Below are 21,396 nucleotides of genomic sequence, written 5' to 3'. Positions count from 1 at the left end.
CAGTGACACAGTGACTAGAGTGCAGAGCTGCAGTGTGGAAGGTAGTGGGTTTGAGCAGTTTAGTGGTTCGTGCTGGGCTGTAGTCTAGGAGTTAATGGGTTTGATAGCTCAGTGTTTAGAGAAAGTGGTGCCCTGCAGAGTGGAAGGCAATGTGCATGCTTGTGGATCTGAGTATTACTTTTTTATTCATTAGTCTTTTAGCAGTCGCTTTTCTCCAAAGTGCCTTCGAGACTAGGGGGTGTACTATGCATCAACAACTGCTGCTGCAGTCACTTACAATAGGACTCCAGTTTTACGTTTTGACTTGCTCAGGGTCACACACAGTGAGTGAGTGGCTGAGCCGGGATGTGAACCTCCTGGTATCAAGCCCTTTTCTTTAACCACTGGGCCACTGTCCCTGAGTAGCTCAGGGGGTTGAGTTCTGGGCTACAGTGTGGAAGGCAGTGGGTTTAAGAAGCTCTGTGTTAAAAATAGACTGTTACTAATTATCTTTTCTTTTTTTGTGTAGCTCATCACTATCACTACTATTTCTACTACCATCATGGGTACCGCTGCGCTCGCCGTGAGTATGCCTTATTATTTCTGTATACATTGGTTGAGGGATATATTAGAACAATTTGAAATAGAAAACCAAGTGTCATTCCATATCAGTTTAGAACATGAGGTCGACCAGGTCAAATATGGATGGAACTCCAAGAGAGACACAGAATTGTTGGAATAAGTTTTATAACAGATGCCATACATCATAATCCTTCAACTGGAAATATCAAGATGAGTTTATGATTCATCTTTCAACTGCATTGTCTCAAACTATTGATCGATTGAGGTCATTCGTAACTTATTGGAAAGAGGAAAGTCTAACCTGTCTCCTGCAACCAAGAAATGTATATTTAAACTTATTACATGTGTGTGATCTCATGCCGGAGTAACCAACTCCACAAATAATCCCAGGAGATCTGATGAATGGGATTGCTGCTGTTTTATGGTGTGTGTACAGTAGTTCTCTGTGGGAGGTCATTATGTCAGGGTTGGCTTTGAGTTGAGAAGAAGGGTCCACTGACCTCAATCTCCTGTGGAACTTTTGTCATTTCAGTGAAACAAAATATAAAAGCAGGGGACAAAACAGAGGAGCTTTGATCTAGGATTGCTCTGAATAAAACCTCAGAAGCATGTTTGGCATTTGAACTAGTATAGAGGGTTTCCGTGTTTTTTATTGATAGGATTATATTGCGAGGTTGTGGTGGCTCCACAGTTTAGCAGTTGATTCCATACCCTTTGGGATTGTGAAATTGCATGCTGAATTACACAAAGCTTTACTCAAATTTGTAATTCAAAGGAGTGCAATACAAAGAGTGTGGAGGATGCTGTCTACACATGGGAGGGAGTTCAATTCTGCAGCTCAGTGTGACACTGATTGTCTATATTATTAGACAATGCTGACCATTACCACCCCACAATCCCATTACCTAGCTGTGCAATGCTCTGTAGGGTATGGATCATAACAATAGCTTTTCTGCCCAGGTTGCTGATAATGTCTTCAATTGGTTTCAGATTGGCATACCTACCGCTGCAGGCGATGCCAGCACTACTGAGAAGCAGCAGCGCCCAGGGATCACAGTGCTGGAGTTTACCTGACAGCAGACCTGCAAGCAAAGCTTAAACACACCAGCATGGCTGTAACCTTTCTGTTGTGGTCCCTCTCCAAACACACAGCTACAGCACCCATACTTATTTCTATCAGGCCATTCCCAGTTTGTTTAAAACAGCTGCTCTCTGTTGTGCATTTGGTCAATCTCTTCAAGGATATATAATATGGAAAGTATGGAAAGGTGTCCTTATTTAACATGTAGTCTCAGATTCTCAGTGAGATCACATGCTCACACATGTTTGAATAGAAATACAACTCCACATGGGCACATATACAAAGCGTTACTTGGAGAGCGTGCTTGATTGATTTGCCCCAGCTCATAATCACTGCACCGAGTCAGATTTGACCAGTAGACTCCTTTCTTCTCCCAGCTCCTCACAGCCACCCTGTGATGTCACAAGTGACCCGTGACAGGTCTTGTTCACAGACTGACAAAAACATTGTGTTTATATAGAGATTTTCTTCATCTCTCAATTATTTTAAAATATCTTTATTTGCGTTCATGACAACAAATGCTCAAACCGTTGACCAGTATAAATGCTGTCCTGCCGAAACAACACTATCTGCTGTTACATGAAACTGGGTAAAAGCCTGTCTCTTTCTGTAAAGCTTTTTAAGCAATAAAACTATTAGCATCAATGTCTCGTTTTGGACTGGTTTATTTCACATGACATGTATTCTTGTCAAACTGCCACCACTGAAATCATTCAAAAGCACTCTTTATTGACAACAAGAACTCTTTTCAGTGCAAGGGAGGATTCATGTATTTCCTCTTTCTTCTGCATTTTATATTTAGTAAAGGAGAAAGTGCCTGATTGTTTCTATAATGTCATCGGTTTAGCCGTTCAGAAGCACGTTGCTCTTTCCAAGGTAATTGTTACTTGCATATTGTGGGTAAACCAAGAGGCATGATGAGATGCTGGAGGTGTTATGACAAACCCTGCTTTTACTTTACTGTGTGCTCCCTACATTAAACTGGTTATTGAACCTGGACCATCTCTCATCCTTCACTTCTACTAATGAATTACTCTCCAACTCTGGGGAAACAAACCACAAATGTGTGTATTGTATTATCATGATGTGCTAGAATTGACCTTGCTCTAAAGACTCACTGTGCTGTCTGTATTAACTTGTATTATAACAAGGTCGATTAATGTCAGTGGGCTTGGACAGCATTTAAATACTCCCGCTTCTAGAACATAAAAAAGTTTACAAACAAGAGGAGGCCATTCGGCCCATCTTGCTTATTTGGTTGTTAGTAGCTTATTGATCAGAATCTCATCAAGCAGCTTCTTGAAGGATCCCAGGGTGTCAGCTTCAAAAATATTATTGGGGAGTTGGTTCCAGACCCTCACACTTCTCTGTGTAAAAAAGTGCCTCCTATTTTCTGTTCTGAATGCTTCTTTATCTAATCTCCACGTGTGACCCCTGGTCCTTGTTTCTTTTTTTCAGGCCGAAAAAGTCCCTTGGGTCGACATTGTCAATATCTTTTAGGATTTTGAATGCTTGAATCAGATCGCCGCGTAGTCTTCTTTGTTCGACTGAATAGATTCAATTCTTTTAGCCTGTCTGCATACAACATGCCTTTTAAACCCGGGATAATTTTGGTCACTCTTCTTTGCACTCTTTCTAGAGCAGCAATATCCTTTTTGTAATGTGGTGACCAGAAATGAACACAATATTCTAGGTGAGGTCTTACTAATGCATTGTAAAGTTTCAACATTACTTCCCTTGATTTAAATTCAACACTTCTCACAATATATCCGAGCATCTTGTTGGCCTTTTTTATAGCTTCCCCACATTGTCTAGATGAAGACATTTCTGAGTCAACATAAACTCCTTGGTATTTTTCATAAATTCCTTCTTCAATTTCAGTATTGCTCTATACAGACACAGACCACACTGTAGTGTTTAGATGACTGGATGTGAGGAGCTTTGTGTTAACAATGGGAGAACTGGGCTGACTGGGGAGGTAACTGATGCCTATGTCAATTGTCTTATTACTGTGTTATTACATTATAAACAGCAGTGGTGCTCTGGCTCCCTCTTGTGGTCAGTGTGAATGATGGCAGTGTGTGCAGCTATGCAAGGCACTGATGCCTGTTTCCAGGCTATACAAACACAGAGATGGATTCAATCAAACACTAAGTTCACAGTTTAATAGAAGAGTGGATTAGTTCTATTTGTATATGTGTTCTAAGCGCTGCACTTCTGTTTCAATAGGTGTCATATTATGATATTTATAATGCACATTTTTATTGCCTGCGTGCAGTACCTTACACTTTTCTGTATTAAATGTCAGTTGCCATGTGTTTGCCCAGTTCTGAATGCTGTCTAGATCATTTTGAATGACCTTTGCTGCTGCAACAGTGTTTGCCACTTCTCCTATTTTTGTGTTGTTGTAAATAACAAGTTTGCTTACTATACCAGAATCTAAATCCTTAGTGTAGATTAGGAATAGCAGAGGACCTAATACTGATCCCTGTGGTACACCACTGGTTACCTCGCTCCATTTTGAGTTTTCTCCTCTAATCTGTTTTCTACATATTAACCACTCCCTAATCCATGTGCATGCATTTCCTTGAATCCCACCTGCATTCAATTTGAGAATTAATCTTTTAGCAGGACTTTGTCAAAAGCTTTCTGAAAATCTAAATAAACCATGCCATATGCTTTGCAATTATCCATTGTCGATGTTGCATCCTCAAAAAAGTCAAGCAGGTTAGTTAGACACGATCTCCCTTTCCTAAAACCATGCTGACTGTCTCCCAGGATACTTTTACCATATAGGTAATTTTCCATTTTGGATCTTATTATAGTTTCCATAAGTTTACATATAATAGAAGTCAGACTTATTGGTCTGTAGTTACCTGGCTCGGTTTTGTCTCCCTTTTTGTGGATCGGTATTACGTTTGCAATTTTCCAGTCTGTCGGTACAACCCCTGTGTCAAGAGACTGTTGCATGATCTTGGTTGGCGGTTTGTAAATAACTTCTTTCATTTCTTTGAGTACTATTGGGAGGATCTCATCCAGCCCAGTGGATTTGTTTATTTGAAGAGCTCCTCGTCCCTTTAACACTTCTGCCTCTGTTATGCTAAAGTTATTTAAAACTGGATAGAAACAGGTTGACATGTGGGGCATGTTGTCTGTGTCCTCCTTTGTAAAAACCTGTGAAAAGTAATCATTTCATATATTTGCTATTTTTTATTTTTTCATCTATGATTTTGCCATTTGTATCTCTTAGACATTTAACCTCCTCTTTGAATGTTCTCTTGCTGTTATAATATTGGAAAAACATTTTGGAATTGGTTTTAGCCCCCTTAGCAATGTTCATTTATATCTATCTCTCTTGGCCTTTCTAACTTCCTTTTTGACTTGTGTTTGCAGTTCCAAATAGGAGTGGCAAACACTGTTGCAGCAGCAGAGGACATTCAAAGTGATCTAGACAGCATTCAGAACTGGGCAGACACAGAAATGTGTAAGGTACTGCACACAGGCAATACATTTCTCCCCCCTTCCTTTCTATATTGGTTAATTGTGGGCTCTATTTTCTTTTTTTAACATCACTGAGTCCCTTATCCCTGTGCAACCACAATGTAGAAACATATAGAGAATGTATGGGAATGGACAATATATATCACTGCTGTTTCTCTTAAAGCGTGTTTATTTATTTCTAATACTGGACCCTGTCTTAATACTGTATTACATTATGAATATGAATATAGCTGAATTATTCATTGTAGATAATACTTAGAATACCAGATACATATTTAGCATTAAAAAGCAATACATGTGATTTATTTAACAGTCGTTCATTATTTTGTGTATCAGCCGCCACACGAAGCTGAACGCAGTGCGGTATACTGTAATGATGCTCCAGTCAGTCTGTCCGGACTGCACCTGAACCATTTTAAAAACACGAAGCCCCTAATAAGCTAAATTGTAAAAATTAGGAAAAAATTGCGCAGATATAACGAAGCTAAATTTGAACTCCTAGCTGGAGCAACGAGAGAGGGCGAAAGGGCGGGCAGAGAAGGAGGGGGAGACGCTGCTAGGCAACCGGCTTGTGAACATTCCACTCAGCTGAGCAGAGACCGTTAGGATTTAAAAATGCGAACGTTCCGAGCGGCGTTAGGCGCTTCGTTAAATTAACACACCGTTGCTGGTATATTAATTTTGAAGAAAACAATATTTTAACTCAAACAGCACTGTATTAAAAAAAAAATACTTTACTAGAAGTTCCAGAACGTTTTCCAACAAATAAAAGGTGATACGTATTTATAATAAGTATATTTGTTATGATATTAAGACTAAAAAAATGTGCTACAGTTTGGTGTATAATTTATTTATTTATTTATTAAATGTTGTATTTATTTTTTAATATTGTATTGTTTTCACAAAATAACATCCATACATTATCAGTTCATCTGTTAGAGTAATCAAATCACAAATATTACTCGTCAGTAATTCATACACAGACACACTGTGGTAACTTCAAGAAGTTAAAATGTAAGGTTGGATTCAAGTTTAACCAAATAAATAAGTAAATACATTTGTATCTCTTGCTGGTGCCACGGCTTGTCTCTGTATCAATTCACTGATATTTGAGGTTTTGTTTAGTACACACTAGCAGGTGATCTGATAATCTTATTGATGTTATTTTGTGAAAACAATAACACGTTAATACTGTGCTACAAAAAATGACTCGACGTGTTGTAACTTGTGCGGGTGATGTCACGGGTTGTCATGGCAGCGCCGATCATCACGGGAGGGGTTATCAGTGGTTGTCAGAGAAACGCTGGAGTTCCGCTGGCTTCCGAGGTATCCAACCCGAATATCTAAATCATATCTAAAACATATGATTTTAAACCGTTTTGTATAATATTTTCTTTTTCGGGGCTTCGCTAATAGTTTCTTGTTTAGTCTTTGTAGATATTGGACTGGATCATTGTTTCAACGTGCATGTCTGTGTTTTGTCCAGTAGATGGCGCTGCTGCTGCTGTTGTGATGTTTTGTTTAGCAGAATGCAGTTCACGTACCGTGTTACAAACGGGACGGCGCTGCACAGAGCGGTACAAACTGTGCAATTAAAATCTCCGGTAGTACTACAGACGGGCCGTCGATAGTCATCTCTGATTAACCCAACATGAATATAAATACGAACTCAGTCTGTTTCAAAGAGCACTCAGAGTGACGACGCCGGAGAGTCTGATAGCAGGTTTAATAATATGAATGTGCCTGTGTCTGATCGAGTCTTGCATCAAACTCTCCGTCCTCTTTATAATATAAACACATTACAGCCCCCCGTACTACACACGGGGTTTCCAGTGTAGTGAATTCAGTTCCAATAACTCACACACTCAAACATGAAGAGAACAACATGTTGTTAAGTAGCACTTTTTTGTGATGCTAAAACAAGGTATATATAAGGAGTGTTGATAATTTCACCCTAAACTTGCATATTGAAAGTAGCATGTCAAAGCAAGAAGGAATCTAATAAGTAGATTATGCCTGTGTAATCACAACTCAGAGGCAGCCAGACCTACGGCATCACACATGGGACTACAGAAACTGGTACGGGATTCTGGGAATTGTAGTTTGTTTGCAGTTTTACCGTTTTGTGGCTGAACGATGGAGGCTGCATTAGCCACTGTATTCGATTTTCTTTTTATCTAACGGGAGTAATACAAACTACACTAAGCAAAAATGTAAGAGATATATTAATGTTTTATATTTTGCATGTATTTGGATTAATACTTAATATACTTAGTTTTTGTGAACACGATCACCCACAGAACTGTATAATAAAGTTTGTTTCTAGAATTCTGTTCTTTGCATGTGTGTGTTTTATAATATGTATACCTGTCAGCACTGAGCTTTCAAAATAAGGGAGACTGCATGGGGCAGGACTCTGAAACAGGCCTTCACAGGCAGAGTTACCATATGACTTCATGCACACTAGAACACACTGGGATAGTTTAGGCTCTTCAACTCACACGCCAAAAGATTGTGGGAAGTGTAGTCCTGCTGTGAACAGTGACCAAGAGGTGTAGAATGTACCACAATGCATTGCAATTGGAAAAGCCTGAATTGTCCCAATGAACAAGGAGTCACATGGTAACCAGAATGCATGCCTGCCACAGGCTTCCCATGGGCCCTAAAGTATGACCAATACAGACAGGAAGGAACTGCACTGCTGGAAATAGTGATTTTAGAACCTGAAATGTTAGCAAAAATAATTGCTTTTGCAAAAACGTATGTAGGAGCTGAACTGGAATTTTGATTATTAAAAAAAGGAATTGTCACGGATAGCAGAGTTGGGTGGAGGTGTAAAAATAATCAAGTCCAGACAATGGTATGATGTGACACAAGTTGTTTTCTTTTCCTTTATTAGTGTCTGCAAACAGTGGTAATCAGGACAACAAACAAAAGAAAATGTCCAAACAAAAGAGAAACGCTAACTGAAATGTGGAGAGACAAAACAAACAACAAAGTAAAATTATCCAGACTCTGGGTGGCTGTCCTTGCCTTTCTGGCCTTTCTGGTGTCCACCCTCCTGGTTGGCTGTCTCTCTTTTGAATTAGTTTGTTTATGTCTGTCAAAAAAGTCAGTGAGCATTTGTTTGGTTTTATCCCTCAGTATCTCTCCCACACTCCTTTGTGCTTTCAGATACCACCCTCGACTGCTACAACACGGCCCCTTTTTATGTGCCGCGGAACGCCCCCTAATCAGCAGAACACCAATCAGCAATTGGCATTTTAATCTCCTCCCAATTCTGGGACATTACAGGACATTCCGTGTTGTTGCCCTCAACAAAGATGGTGACCGTCCTTTCGGGACTTCCGCCCCAAAGGTATAACTGCCACGTCACACCATCTCTGTTGGGGCCTTCTAGGCTGGCTCACAGCCCGCTGGGAGGATGGCTTACAGCAGGGGATCACTTCATCTCGTCACAGGAATGTATTCTTATTTTAGTTTATTTAGGTATGTGTAATTATTATGGTTTATGGATTGGTATGTGCTCCTTTTCTATGCACTGCACCCTCAAGTGGTAGTTTTCTTTATAGCTAATGAACTATAGAACTCAGTGTGGAAAGTAAACACTAAAGAACACAGATGACACAGTGAGGAGGAGCAACAACACATACAGTTCAACTGAAGACAATTAGTTTGTACTTTTGAAAGGAGTTCCTGGTATGGAACATATTGCTGTATTGGAAGGATTTTCCACTAGTTTTATTATTGGATATAAGTTAATAAAAGCTTACTGTATTCTGAAGATTGGGAAGTTTACACACCTGGAATTATTCTAGAAGTTAAGAGCTGGAAGTGATGTGAAGCACAGTGACTGTATGATGAGTCGTAATGTAGAGGATACCTAGCCTACAAAAACCAACAAGTGGGAAAATCATTTATGAAGCCACCACAATGTAAATTTAAAAAAGACAAGAGAATCCGTCAGGGAGAAGGGCCCAACCTAAGGGAAAGTGGAAAAGCCTGGCTTTGGTGGACAGCTTTTAACTTTACACCAGCTTTTGTTTTCAAATGAACCCCCCTCCATTACTATTTCTACACACAAGGCTTCAAAATAATTAACAGTTAAACATATATTCTTAAATCAGTGAAGCGGGGCTCTAGTTTGTTTCTTGTTGAAGCCTGGTTCATGACACTATAAATTGTATACTGAAATAGAATTTATGTATGAAAATTGTTACCTAATACATATTTAATAAAAGGGACAAATGAAGGGGGGTTTCTTCCTTAAATTTTATCATGCTAAATATCTGAAGGTATAGTAATTGCCCTGTTACTGTTCAATATAAAAATAGGGTTACAGCTCAATGGAGGAGGAAAGTCTTTGCCCCCAGGTTCACACAGTGAATTAGTGAAGGGTCCTTGAGTAACACACCATATTGAGAATGGCCTGATCAGGGAAAATCAAAGCATTTGATACAGCAAGGAGGAGGAAATCCCATTGACATGGCCATTCTGACATAAAGTGTAGAATTAGTCAAGCACAAAAAAAATAAGCTTTTACAAGCAAGATTTTTATTTATCAATACACACTTTTTGGCAGTTTCCAGAAAGATACAACTCCAGCTACAAAGATAACCACTGAACACACACCCATTGCAGCTCCCAGAAGGGACCACACATTGAATTGGGCTGCAAGAGAAGAAAGAAATAATTAGAGGAATAAAGGAGTTATATTTTACTTGAACTGCAATTGTGTTCACATCATGCATATTACCACTTCTAGGCATAAAGTGAAGGGATCCATCTCTCTTCAGCTCAATTGGGCCAGAAGACACAAACACCTTTACTGCACCACCATCCATCCCTTCAGCACTGCGACCTACAGGAGGAATTAGGAGGAGTCCATCAAAACAAATGGACAAAAAAGCATGCAAAATGTCCCCTCCTCTCAAACAGAGCTCTTACCAAGCCTCTGTTTCCCTGGAATGCACCGTCTGCTACAGAGGCTGTCTGATGGCCGGGTTGAATCACATATCACAACACCGCAGTGGAAGTAAATCTGAAAGACAGCACACCTTGTCAAGCAAAACTAGCATCAATAGATCAGGCAGTACCATCATCCAATGAGGATTACTGAATTGAAAAAACAAATATATTGCATCATAAGTGTTTCTTGCAAAAGTGCAGTTACATGTTTTCATTCCAACTCACTAAAGATTTGAGAACAGCGACTATTTACTGCTTGCAAAGCAATCCAAACCATGCATTGTGGTACAAGATCCCCATCCCAACACTCCACTTTACCTGTCCTTTCAGTGCATCCTGGCCGCTTGTGAAGGAAAACATTTTCACTTCAAACCTCTTCAGATGGGAAGGGAACAGCACTCTTGCATTGCTGGAGACTGGGTGAAAGATGGTCAAGTACTCATCTGCAGAGTTCTCACAACTAGAAAGAGAAAGTAGGTCAGGAGCACGTCAGCCACAACTCCATTTCCTAGGTTTTGTAGCAGCAATATCATATTCCTGCATCTTACCTGTCCACAACAACATCCCACTTTGGAGAGCTATTCCTGTCAACAGAATAGGTTGCCCAGCAGTTCTCCAAAAACAATTCAGCCTGTGGATCCCTGCTGTACAGGAGCTCTACCTCAAAATACAAGGGTCTTCGCAAGTACTTCACAACAGGGTAATCCCGAGCTCCATAGAAGTCATTGTAGGTTGAATCTGCAGAGATGCAAGGGAGAATTTTATAGGTGGAAACACACTAGAGCATCTATATTATTTCAATTGCCCAGTCCTACCCAATGCAAGCTGCATGATGACTGCAAGGTCCCCCAAGCCAGGCTGGACTACAGGTGCAGGATTATTCTGGTACAAGAACTGTACTACCTTGGTGTCATTGACCAGATAGTGACAGGCAACTCTCAACCTGGAAAGAGGAGATGGGGTTAAGAGAGTTTCAGGCTCAACCACAAAGGATACTCACTTTGATTGCAATCCTTACCGGTAAGATGTGAACAGCACTTCATTCTCATAAGTCAGGAGGCTGTTGTCAAACTGGAAGAGAATCACAAAAGGCTCAGGTTGCAATGAACTTGTAGATTTAGTATGGAGCTGCATACCAAGTTGCAGACTAGCTAATATGGTACTCAGGATCATCCCCAGCTGTGTACTAATTTTGTACCCATTTCACAATTTAAAAATAAAAAATCATTGATTATGAACACTTTTGGGACCTTATGTTTGTTACAGTTAGTATGATACCACAAGTCTGTCTACAGAAACTGCTAGACTAATTTGGTATTGTTTTAGTAACCGCTAAGAGGGCAACAGCAGTTATTTTGGATTTGTTGCAAATATACATTTGAATACACAGCTGGCGACTCTTGAGCTGCAATTGGTATCAACTCTTGTACTAGTTTAGTCCCATCCTACGTACTAACCACTGGATCTTCCCCAGTTAGTACGCTCCTTCCAGTTCACTGCCATTGACCCAAAAAGGTCTATAGGCAGCACATGCAATGCCATAAACCAAGAGTCATGTGTCGCAGCACCTTTGTCAACTGGACAAGCAGTTCAATACAAAGGTGGCATCCTTCAGATGTACACATTTCATGCAAGTAATTCAGCTGATGGAAACACCAGTCACCATGGCTCCCCAGAGTGATCCAGGGGTGTTGGTCAACTTGTCAATATGTTGAACCTCCTCAAAATATGGTTTTAAATGTGTCAATACTAACCCTTCTAGTTGTGCCACAGGAATTGACATTGAAGTAGAAAACCGCATTGATAGCATCAGACTGAAGAGGCCGGCAACTTGGATCCCTCAGAGTTAGTTGACTTGGAGACAAGCTGGGGACAGATTCCACTTTCACAGCAAGAGCTGCCATAGTTCCATTGGTGAAGCAATCTGAAACACAGCATTTGGAGCCAGGTTAAGGAAACAGATTATAGCTTCAATACCACTTCATGCAGCCTTTTTCCAATCTCAAAAGCAGCTATTCTAAAGAATGCTTTGTTCGCAGGAGAGTTACCAATCATCTTTGTAGGGAAACTGCAGGACAGGGAGAAGTCAGCCACCACAACCATGGTCCCAATATCCTTCAAGGTCAAGTCAAGTCTGCTTCTGATGCCTGAAGAACTGATCACCTACAGAGACAATACATCAGGTCAGTAATGTGTTGAACCCAAGACAACTAAAAACACATTAAAGCTCCATCACTTACTTCATATGTGGCATCAACTGAATTGTATGGCACAGTCATCCAGAAATTGGTAGCGTTGGCATTATACTTGTACAGGGCAAGCAGACTTCCACCAAGTTCTCTTGAGCCCACAAAAGGAACCCAGTTGCGACCCATGTTGCCATATGTTACCATGGTATAGAATGCAGCACCATCACAGTAGCCAGTTACTATAGGTAGAACTGCAAGAGGAAGAGCAGTTGTCAGGGCAATGGACTGGATTGGTCAGAAAAGGGTAATTGTAGACCACAAACAGTCAGGCACTTACTGATGTCTTTGAGAATGGCTTCAACTACAGCAGGATGAGTAAAGGGTGTATTCTCTGGCACTATATTCAGCAAGTAGGTCAGGGGCAGAATGTAGGTTCTGGTATCTGGAGGAGTTACCTGAAAGAAACATGGGTTTGTAGGATTAAACCCAAAGTCAGACAGCAAGCAACACATCCACAGGAAGCAAGTATTTTCAAAGGGCAATTGGATGGTTGAACAGGTGGGATGTTACCTTTTGCTTCACATTGGGGTCCTCAAATGGCACCTGGAGAGTGTAGGTCTTGGATCCATTGGGAAAGACATGCTCCTGGACATTGTAACCTTTTAGGTTGGCTTCTGGCACAGTTAACGTCTCCGATCCAACTATAATTTTGACCAGCTCCACATCAGGCAGGAATGTCCCCAGGGTCACATTGAACACTCTGGCTTTAGGAACAGTGTCTGAAATTAAAGCATGCAGTTAAATGAAGGCTATGAAGTGGAGCACTGCAACAAATCCCTTTGATTTACTGCATGTGGACAAGTTCTACATACCGTTTGTGACAACTGGAGGCCGAGGCATGAAAGGAGTGGTTATTGGATGAAGTACTGTGTACTTGGTCTTCTCAGGCCCATCTTGCCAGGTATGCTCCAGCATTGGTTCAATAGAGTAAGAGATCACATAGGTGTTGTCCAATACATGGCTCTGAAAGCACAGAAGCATCTTAGGAAGCAAGCTTTAAAATGAGAAGGATTTAGAAGTTGTTTAACTTCTACATACCTTATAATATCCACCATCAGCTCCCACAGGAATTTTTACAGTGATTAGCTGGGGACCGACATCCAGTTTATAATCTCTATTATGAATCGTTGCAGGGTCAAGCTTGCGACCATCAACTCCCATTTGAACATCAAGGGTAGTAATTTGTGGTGTCGGAACAAGAGGAGGTAGAACACGGGGAACATTCCATGTAATCATCTGTTCTGTGAAGGCTGTTCCATCTGACAGAAAGGAACATAGACTTGGTATAGAAAATTCATACTTAAAACATAGAACAGTTCTTGAGCACCATTACCCTCAATAAGCTTACTCACCAGTAGGACATGTAACTGCAGTGTCCACCATCATGACCATCCATCTTTGCTTATAAAAGGTGGTTGACCTTAGCACCGCCATTGGTACAGTTTGGATCTGTTAGAGGGGAGGGGGAATTTTACTAAAACAAAAGCAAGACTTTTCTACCTTCATAGTCTGGATATACTGTACTAGAGAACAATGAAGCCTAGACTACTTACCACCTGAGGCTGGCTTTCTGTGGAGTTGTATGCAGCTCTAACCAGAATTCGACTTGGTGTAGTGTTTATGCCATAGCCATTTGTCATGGCCTGAGCAACAGTCATGGTTGTCTTTCTATTTGCTGGGAGATGGAACACAATTTTCCAGATGCTGTTGTCAGCAGCAGTTGCCTAGCAAAGAGAAAACCCCATTAGAATAGGGAGTTTGAACACAAAGCATCCCCAGTCTAAAGGATTTGTCACAGCAGATGGCTTGTTTAATAAAACATGAACTAAAACTGAAGGGTGAAATGTATCACTGAAACCGTTATATGATCACCAAACGTCTCTAAAGGAACAGAGTAAATCCTCAAATACAACTGCGTACGAAAGAGCCTATGTGAAAGCATGTGGTCTGGATCGGACACAGGCAGAGTTTGTAGCCATTCATTTGTACTGGACCTTAATATCCGTGTACCAATCTTTAGGACAATACTTGAAATTGCTCCTATACAACAGACTTCAAAAAGGTATATCATGAAGGGTTTGTAACCCTGCACATATGAAGCCACTACCTAAGTGGTTGAAATACAAAGCTTACACACTGACAAGAAAGTGTTAACTTCACCACAACCATGTTTTACCACAACAAATCACAGAATATGTATACAAAGCCAATGCCTTAAATGTTACACAATTCCAATATGACCACCCTCTTGGGAGACAGGTTAAAGTTAAGGGGGCCGTTAGATTTTGCTTCAAACTAGATGAGACAGTAGATTAGACCTCAATTAGGCAAGACCAATGGGATGTGAATGAAGCAAATGCAAAGTCACATGATTCTACCTCAGGGTATGCAAGGGACCAATCAGGATCATCTTGAACAAAGTTTGGCTCAATAAGTGGCACACCTCTTCTCACAGAAACCTAAAGAGAATTCACATTAGTCATGAGTGAAGCACTTCTGTAATGACAATTAAAATACCCACACAACACAACAAGTTATACTGAACAGCATTATCACATCCTGACAGCCCTTACCTCCATGTAGTTTCTTTCACACAGAATCTCCCTCTCCACCCATGGAGAATAGCGGCATGTCATGCTCTGAACATAGGAGGAAGCTGAAGTCATAGCACTGTTTGAGAAGACACTGATTTGTACTGTCAGCTTGTAGGTCTCATCATTCTGGAAACAAAGGCTAAAGTTAGTCCCAGCATGTCACCATTAGAAACAAGTTTACAAGAAATAAAATGATGACTCACTGTGTTCTGAGCAAAGCAGCTCAGCACAGAAGCAAGGAACTTGGCATTTCCAAAGAAGTCAACAGTTAAGCTATATCCACACTGTGCAGCCAGTCTTGGAGAGAGGGACACAAGCGCCCCCTTATTGTCTATAGAAAGAAATTCAGTTGGCCTTTTAAGAAACTGTACACATGATCAAACAATGTAGAGACATAACAACGTGAACACCCCCACCACCCCGTCCCATCTACTTTTTGCAATTTTTTTAAAAACTATTTATATTTGTAGAATTATACGCCCATTCGGAACAATAGGTTTAGAGTAAATTATTTCTAATTCTGCGCACTTGCAGTCAACAAATCTGACTAAGGTTGTAGCAGCACAGGTCTATTTAGTGTGATCAGCAACATGCTTTTAAAGCCAACGCAAGAGTTTCATACCCTGTATTTGAAAAAAAAAAACGAAGCCTGGTTGATGCCATACAGCGCAGGAGTGCTCTGTACTTAATTCAGGTTATTAAATTACGAGTCAACACGCTTCAAAAACATACATCAAAAGCTTTCCATTCAAGAAAATTGATCACTCACCAATCACATTGATACGAAAATACTTTCCAACAAAAGACTTATCCAACATCATCATCATAACACTCCCTTGACATTCTGTCCTCACCGAGCCTGCAGAAGACAACGATACATGAAAAACACACAACCGGCAAATAAACAGGAAGCTGAAAGAACAGCTCTGCAGAAGCGACCGTTATCGTACCTAGAGGGGGGTTCTGCGTCCAAACTTCAGTGACTAACACTGCTAACAGCAATGTTATTCTGCTTTGGAAAAAAAAACACGCAAGTGAGAAACACACAATAAAATGAACGTTTCTAAAAGTAGAGAAAAGATCAACAATTACCCAAATCTAAGACAACACGGCATCATTAAATCCAAGGCAGCCCCAACCGTGAACTTCTTTCACCGTTATAAAGAAACAATAATAAAAACAAACCCGTCAGTAGTTAAGTTTGGTGTTCCTTAGAGCCCAATGGGTTTATAAAGAGGTTCAGGTGCTAATGGGAGCTAATTAGCTGCAATTGATGCGCGCACCTCTTTCATATTAGTCCTCTAATTTTCAATCAGTATGTTAATTAAAATAAATAATAATAATAATAATAATAATAATAATAATAATAATAATAATAATAATAATAATAATAATAATAATAATAACCCATTTAGAAGATTGTACTTTGAATTTAAGTTTGGCAGAAGTACGTGCGGAACAAACTGGACTGTCACCGACAAGGACTGTCTGATTAAAGGCTCAGCTATGGAGGCATGTAGTAAACAAACCCCAATGAATAATAAAAAGCAGGCCGCGCAAATGAAGAAACACATTTATATCATGCAGGAATCCAGGCAGATGTGTTGCCTGCGCCAGTTTGAGGGGACGAGAATGACAGCTCGAGTTCTGATGTTAACATTCACAAGTCAATTACCCATTTTTACAATTTCCCCAGACTGATAGGTAGGCTAAGCATATATTAAAGTAGACAATTTATTTGAGGCCACTTGATTTAAGAAACAGTGCAAAGCATCTCTTTAGCATGTCAGATTTGCCATGACAGGGGCAGTCCCGGGGAATAGAATGACCAAGTGGCAAATGGAAAGCACAGCGCTTAACCTGAAATACAACGCGCAGTATTGATTTAGAACAGAATCAACACAAATCGGATGGCGTGTTGGCAATTTGAATTGTAATCAATTTATTTAAGATTTGAAGTTCACATTTCAATTATTGAGCTTAATTACATTCATTATTTTATGTATAATTAATTCAATTAGTGTGTTGAGCATTTTCAATTTGGCATATTATCTTCGAATGTTGAGTTTTGTCTATTTGACAGCTGTTACTTCAATTCAAATGTTGAACTTTGTCGTTGATGTTTGACGCTCCGGCTTTTGCAGTTCACATTTTTGTTACATTCCACCTCTCATAGGTTTGAACACAAACGGGTTTATTTGTGAAATTGTCAGATTGTTTCTTGTGTATCCAGCGATCATCTGAACTAACTGCTTCAGTAGTCTGTTCCCGTGAATAGACAGCACATGCCTGAGGGGGTGTGTTCTGTACAGCTGTGCATTTGAGTAAAGTTTGTCGCGGAGTTTTAAACGTTCCCATGGCAACTGAGTCAACAAAACCAACATCATCACGCTTTGAGACGCAAGCTAAGGGCTAAGAAGTAAATGGTAAAAAGTGAAAGCAGTGTAAGTCAGTGGAATTTTTTGATTGTTTGATTTTATCAAATGTTCACGATAATCATGTATGTTCTGTAAATGCGGAATGCAATTAGTTGATATGTAAAAGCATGAATAAATGAATGGTGTCTATTCCTAACGCATCGGTAAAGTTCAGTATAGTGCCGCTTTTGTAGCAGCAAGCAGGCTTGTTCCGTCGTCTTGATATCACTATGTAACACAATTTTTGTTCCTGGGTAGTAGGTGTTATTTCCTAATTGCTTATGCCTCAAAAGTATAGAAAATGGCTACTATTCCCCACAAACTTTGCTTTTGTTACCAGGACAGTGATATTTTGAAATTTACCTTTTTCCAATGAGAAAACGGACGAATTTGTGTCTTTTGGTTCACATAAAGTCAGAAAAAAACAACATATGAATCCAAATTAACATGTATTTATACTAAAGTAATACAAAAATGACTACAAAAGATTTAGAAGTGAGTAGTTTTTCGAGATTTAAGATTATACTGTAAATCACTTTCACGAATCAGCCCCCAAATGTAGTCTCCCATCAAGTTCTCGTTATACTGTCCTTGGTAGCGGCGTTCAAAGTCCATTATATCCTGGTGGAAGCGCTCGCCTTGCTCCTCCGAGTACGCTCCCATGTTCTCCTTGAATTTATCAAGATGAGCATCAAGGATATGGACTTTGAGGGACATCCTTCAGCCCATTGTGCCGTAGTTCTTCACCAGAGTCTCAACCAGCTCCACATAGTTTTCGGCCTTGTGATTGCCCAGGAAGCCCCGAACCACTGCGACAAAGCTGTTCCAAGCCGATTTCTCCTTACTAATGAGCTTCTTGGGGAATTCAATGCACTCCAGGATCTTCTTTATCTGTGGTACGACGAAGACACCGGCTTTGAACTTTGCCTCAGACAGCTTAGGGAAGAAGTCTTGAAGGTACCTGAAAGACCCTTCTCTTTACTTCTAAAGACGGCTGCTCTCTCTCTCCGGAGGAGTGGGTACGGGGAGCTCATGGCAGTGTGGCACCGGGGCGATGGATGAAGGAAGGTCCGGATACGTGATAGCAGGTGCATTCTTGCCAGTCCGACATTTGGAAGGGTCCATCATGCAGAAGTAGCAGTTGCTTAAGTGGTCAGTGGGTTCCCGCCAAATTCTTGGGATAGCGAACTTCATGGCTCTCTTTTCCCCTCTGTACCATCCTACAAAAATACATTTATTTCACCCATGACTAATGTGTAAGAGATTCTCGCAACATTTTTCATATATGATATATTTATTCAATAACATTGAAAATTGTAAAACATTTTAAAATTAAAAACTTTTACAATTTTAAAAATTTTAACAAATTTTATAACATAAAATTCCGAGCAATAATTGTCCATCTTACCTTCCAGAGTTTTTTTTGCAGTGCTCGCAGGTGAAATGAGGTGCCCAGGGTTTGTCTTGATCCCCGACAGGCATGCCAAAATATGCCTTGTAGGCCTCACACATCTTAGCAGATGCTTCCACGGAGTACTTTTTCACTCTTGTCTTGATAAATTTGCCGCAGACATAGCAAAATGCGTCTGCCGGATGCTTGCAGCCTCTTGATGCCATCTCAGAAAAATGCAGATATGTATCCACTTAGGCAGCTGGAACTAAACTGAACTGGTGGGCTTAAGGCCCCTGTATTTATACTACTATTTATATTACTGGAAAGTTCTAGAAAGTTCTAGAAGTTACTCCAAGTTTACTCAGCACTGAATCTATCTGGAATGTTCTGGAAAATAGGTAAATTTCAAAATATCACTGTCCTGGTCACAAAAGCAAAGTTTGTGGGGAATAATAGTCATTTTCTATACTTTTGAGGCATAAGCAATTAGAAAATAACACTTACTACCCAGGAACCAAAAAAAAAAAAAAAAAATTGTTACACGGTGATATCTGCCTCCGGTGGCTTCTTTGAGGATTGCGAACAAATTGTGACTGAAAAAAGATCAAGAATGTACCAATCTGGCGCGAAGAAGCGTAAAAAGAAAAAAAACTGAGGAAGAAAAACAACATGAGAAAGGTATTGTATTATTTGATTTAGCTCCGTTTTTATTGCTGTAGCTTGCTTGCATGCTGGCTGTGCCCAGGCGCGTAATCACAGTGTACACATTGAGGCAGCCGAGGCCCTCGGTAAAAATCGACTCAATTCTTAATTGTGAAGACCAAAATAATAATAAAAAATGTACCCACTTTCTTTTTTAAGAGTGTAAAATTGATATATATATAAAATGTTATTTTTTATTTCTTCACATTACTATAATCTCGGTCTGTGTATTTGCATCTATAGCGACCCGGCCTGTGCGCCAGGCAGCACCGGGACCTCTGCGACCGGTTTCTCCCGCCTGAAGTACTGTACTACTTCCTATCGTCGATTTATACAGACAAAAGAATATTAAAGTTGAGTGAGAAACTGTGTGCTAAACTCTTTCAAAGCAGGAGTCACAGTGTCAGCACCAGTCCCAGCAGTATCAGCACCAGTCTTACCGGTCAGCAGCAGTTACCAGTCCCAGCAGTGTAAGGCAACTTAAGTAGCAGTGAACCAAATGCAAGTCAATAAAGGTATGAACCCATCTACTTATTAATAGTGATGTTATATTCTTGTCCTTTTAAAATCACATATTTCTGACAGTGTCAATATGGTCATTGTAGGTTGCTGTGGTTTTGCTGGGAGACAATTAGTTTTGATCTTTGAAATAATATGGGTCTCAAATTTTAACATTAACATCATCATCCAAGAGACTTAATATTGCTTTGCAGTTTACACGAACAGTCTCCAGGCTTTGTAAGATGATAACTTTTACCTTTGTAACATGAACAGGATCTGCAAGAGGTTTGTTCAACTGTTTTTTTTTTGGGGGGGGGGGTTCAAACCAAATCTATTACCAGTAAAAAACACACACACACACACACACACACACACACACACACACACACACACACACACACACAGACGCAGCAGTTGTACAGTGTTATACAAGGAAAATAACAATATATACTCATGACACATTAAGTGTTGAGATGACGATATCACATTATTTTTACATTAGTAGCCTATTATTTATTTTACAGTTGTCACACACAGCCTACATAAAATAATAATAATAATAATAATACACATTTCAAGAATCACAAATGTATACAAATTCTGCCACCCTTTTACACAGTTGGGTTTTTACTGGAACAATCTAGGAGGTAAAGTACTTGCTAGCTGTCTGTCTGTCCATCCATCTAGTGCAGGAGTTGTTAACCCATGGTCCTAAAGAGAGCCTCAATCCTGCAGCGGCTCCCCTATAACTTTCCTGCCGTATCGGAGCGCCTGTCAGTCTGCGAGTGAACGGCGGTGTGAGCCGTGTCTTAGAGCGCATAACCTTCAAAGTAAAAAAAAAAATAAGATCCGTATTAATTTGGAATAGCATTAAAAATTGACGCAGACGTCTTCTTTTCATCCTTTCTTCATTCATCCCTTCCTCTTTTCTTTTGATATTTAGCGGAGAAATTGAACTTTTTATAGACCTCCTCGGAGTCTCCTCCCCCCTCCCTCGCTTCTGAGCTCCGTCAGCGGGCACAGTGCCGGGTTTTGTCCCCCGCCTTTAGCGCACAATGCCCCGGCTTGGCCCGTGTGGGTTTCCCGTCGCAGCCCCCAAGTGCTTCGTAGGCAGTGGCCCTCTATAATAGGCGCAGTCGAGCCGAAAGAGAGCACCAGACTCCAGCGGAGAGATAGCAGCAGCAGCGCCGCACACGAATACACCCGGCACAGAGTAGAAATGGGGACTCGGTCGAATTTACGAAGCGGTTCCCGTACTCGAAATGTCAAAGGTAAGTAAAAATAAATACTGAATCTTATAGCAGTATGGATTTACATTGACAATGACGTGTTTGATTTATTTATTTATTGTCATTTATTTTAAGTCTTTGTTAAGTTTAACACGCAGTGAGGAGCAACTAATAACATAAATGAGCAGATAGACTTCGTT

At 40.3% G+C, this 21,396-nt stretch overlaps 2 protein-coding genes and 1 long non-coding RNA gene across 3 annotated transcripts; 1 reads left to right on the top strand and 2 right to left on the bottom strand.

Moving 5' to 3' along the window:
* Positions 1–60: 60 nt before the first annotated feature.
* LOC131705346 (uncharacterized) lies at positions 61–2,287 on the top strand. The gene is made up of 2 exons (XR_009310319.1): positions 61–562; positions 1,552–2,287. It is a non-coding gene; the product is annotated as an uncharacterized LOC131705346 (long non-coding RNA).
* A 7,388-nt stretch (positions 2,288–9,675) lies between these two features.
* On the bottom strand, positions 9,676–10,567 carry LOC131705330 (zona pellucida sperm-binding protein 2-like). The gene is made up of 4 exons (XM_059007761.1): positions 10,430–10,567; positions 10,091–10,184; positions 9,900–10,004; positions 9,676–9,814 (listed from the first exon to the last, which is right to left on the bottom strand). The coding sequence occupies exons 1-4, from the start codon at positions 10,469–10,471 to the stop codon at positions 9,705–9,707; spliced, it is 351 nt and encodes a 116-aa protein (XP_058863744.1). The 5' UTR covers positions 10,472–10,567; the 3' UTR covers positions 9,676–9,704.
* Positions 10,568–10,600: 33 nt separating this feature from the next.
* Positions 10,601–16,163, bottom strand: LOC131705150 (uncharacterized). The gene is made up of 19 exons (XM_059007398.1): positions 16,047–16,163; positions 15,905–15,963; positions 15,724–15,813; positions 15,158–15,285; positions 14,934–15,080; positions 14,739–14,819; positions 13,914–14,084; positions 13,713–13,809; positions 13,399–13,619; positions 13,173–13,323; positions 12,871–13,079; positions 12,638–12,755; positions 12,352–12,551; positions 12,160–12,274; positions 11,866–12,035; positions 11,130–11,182; positions 10,927–11,054; positions 10,666–10,849; positions 10,601–10,619 (listed from the first exon to the last, which is right to left on the bottom strand). Exons 1-19 carry the CDS (start codon positions 16,070–16,072, stop codon positions 10,601–10,603), a joined length of 2,367 nt encoding a protein of 788 aa, XP_058863381.1. The 5' UTR covers positions 16,073–16,163.
* Positions 16,164–21,396: the final 5,233 nt, after the last annotated feature.

The sequence above is a fragment of the Acipenser ruthenus genome, chromosome 35, assembly GCF_902713425.1.
Source record: "Acipenser ruthenus chromosome 35, fAciRut3.2 maternal haplotype, whole genome shotgun sequence".
NCBI classification, from domain to species: Eukaryota; Metazoa; Chordata; class Actinopteri; order Acipenseriformes; family Acipenseridae; genus Acipenser; species Acipenser ruthenus.
Note: the sequence above shows the minus strand (reverse complement) of the source record. Positions and strands in the feature narration are given on the sequence as shown.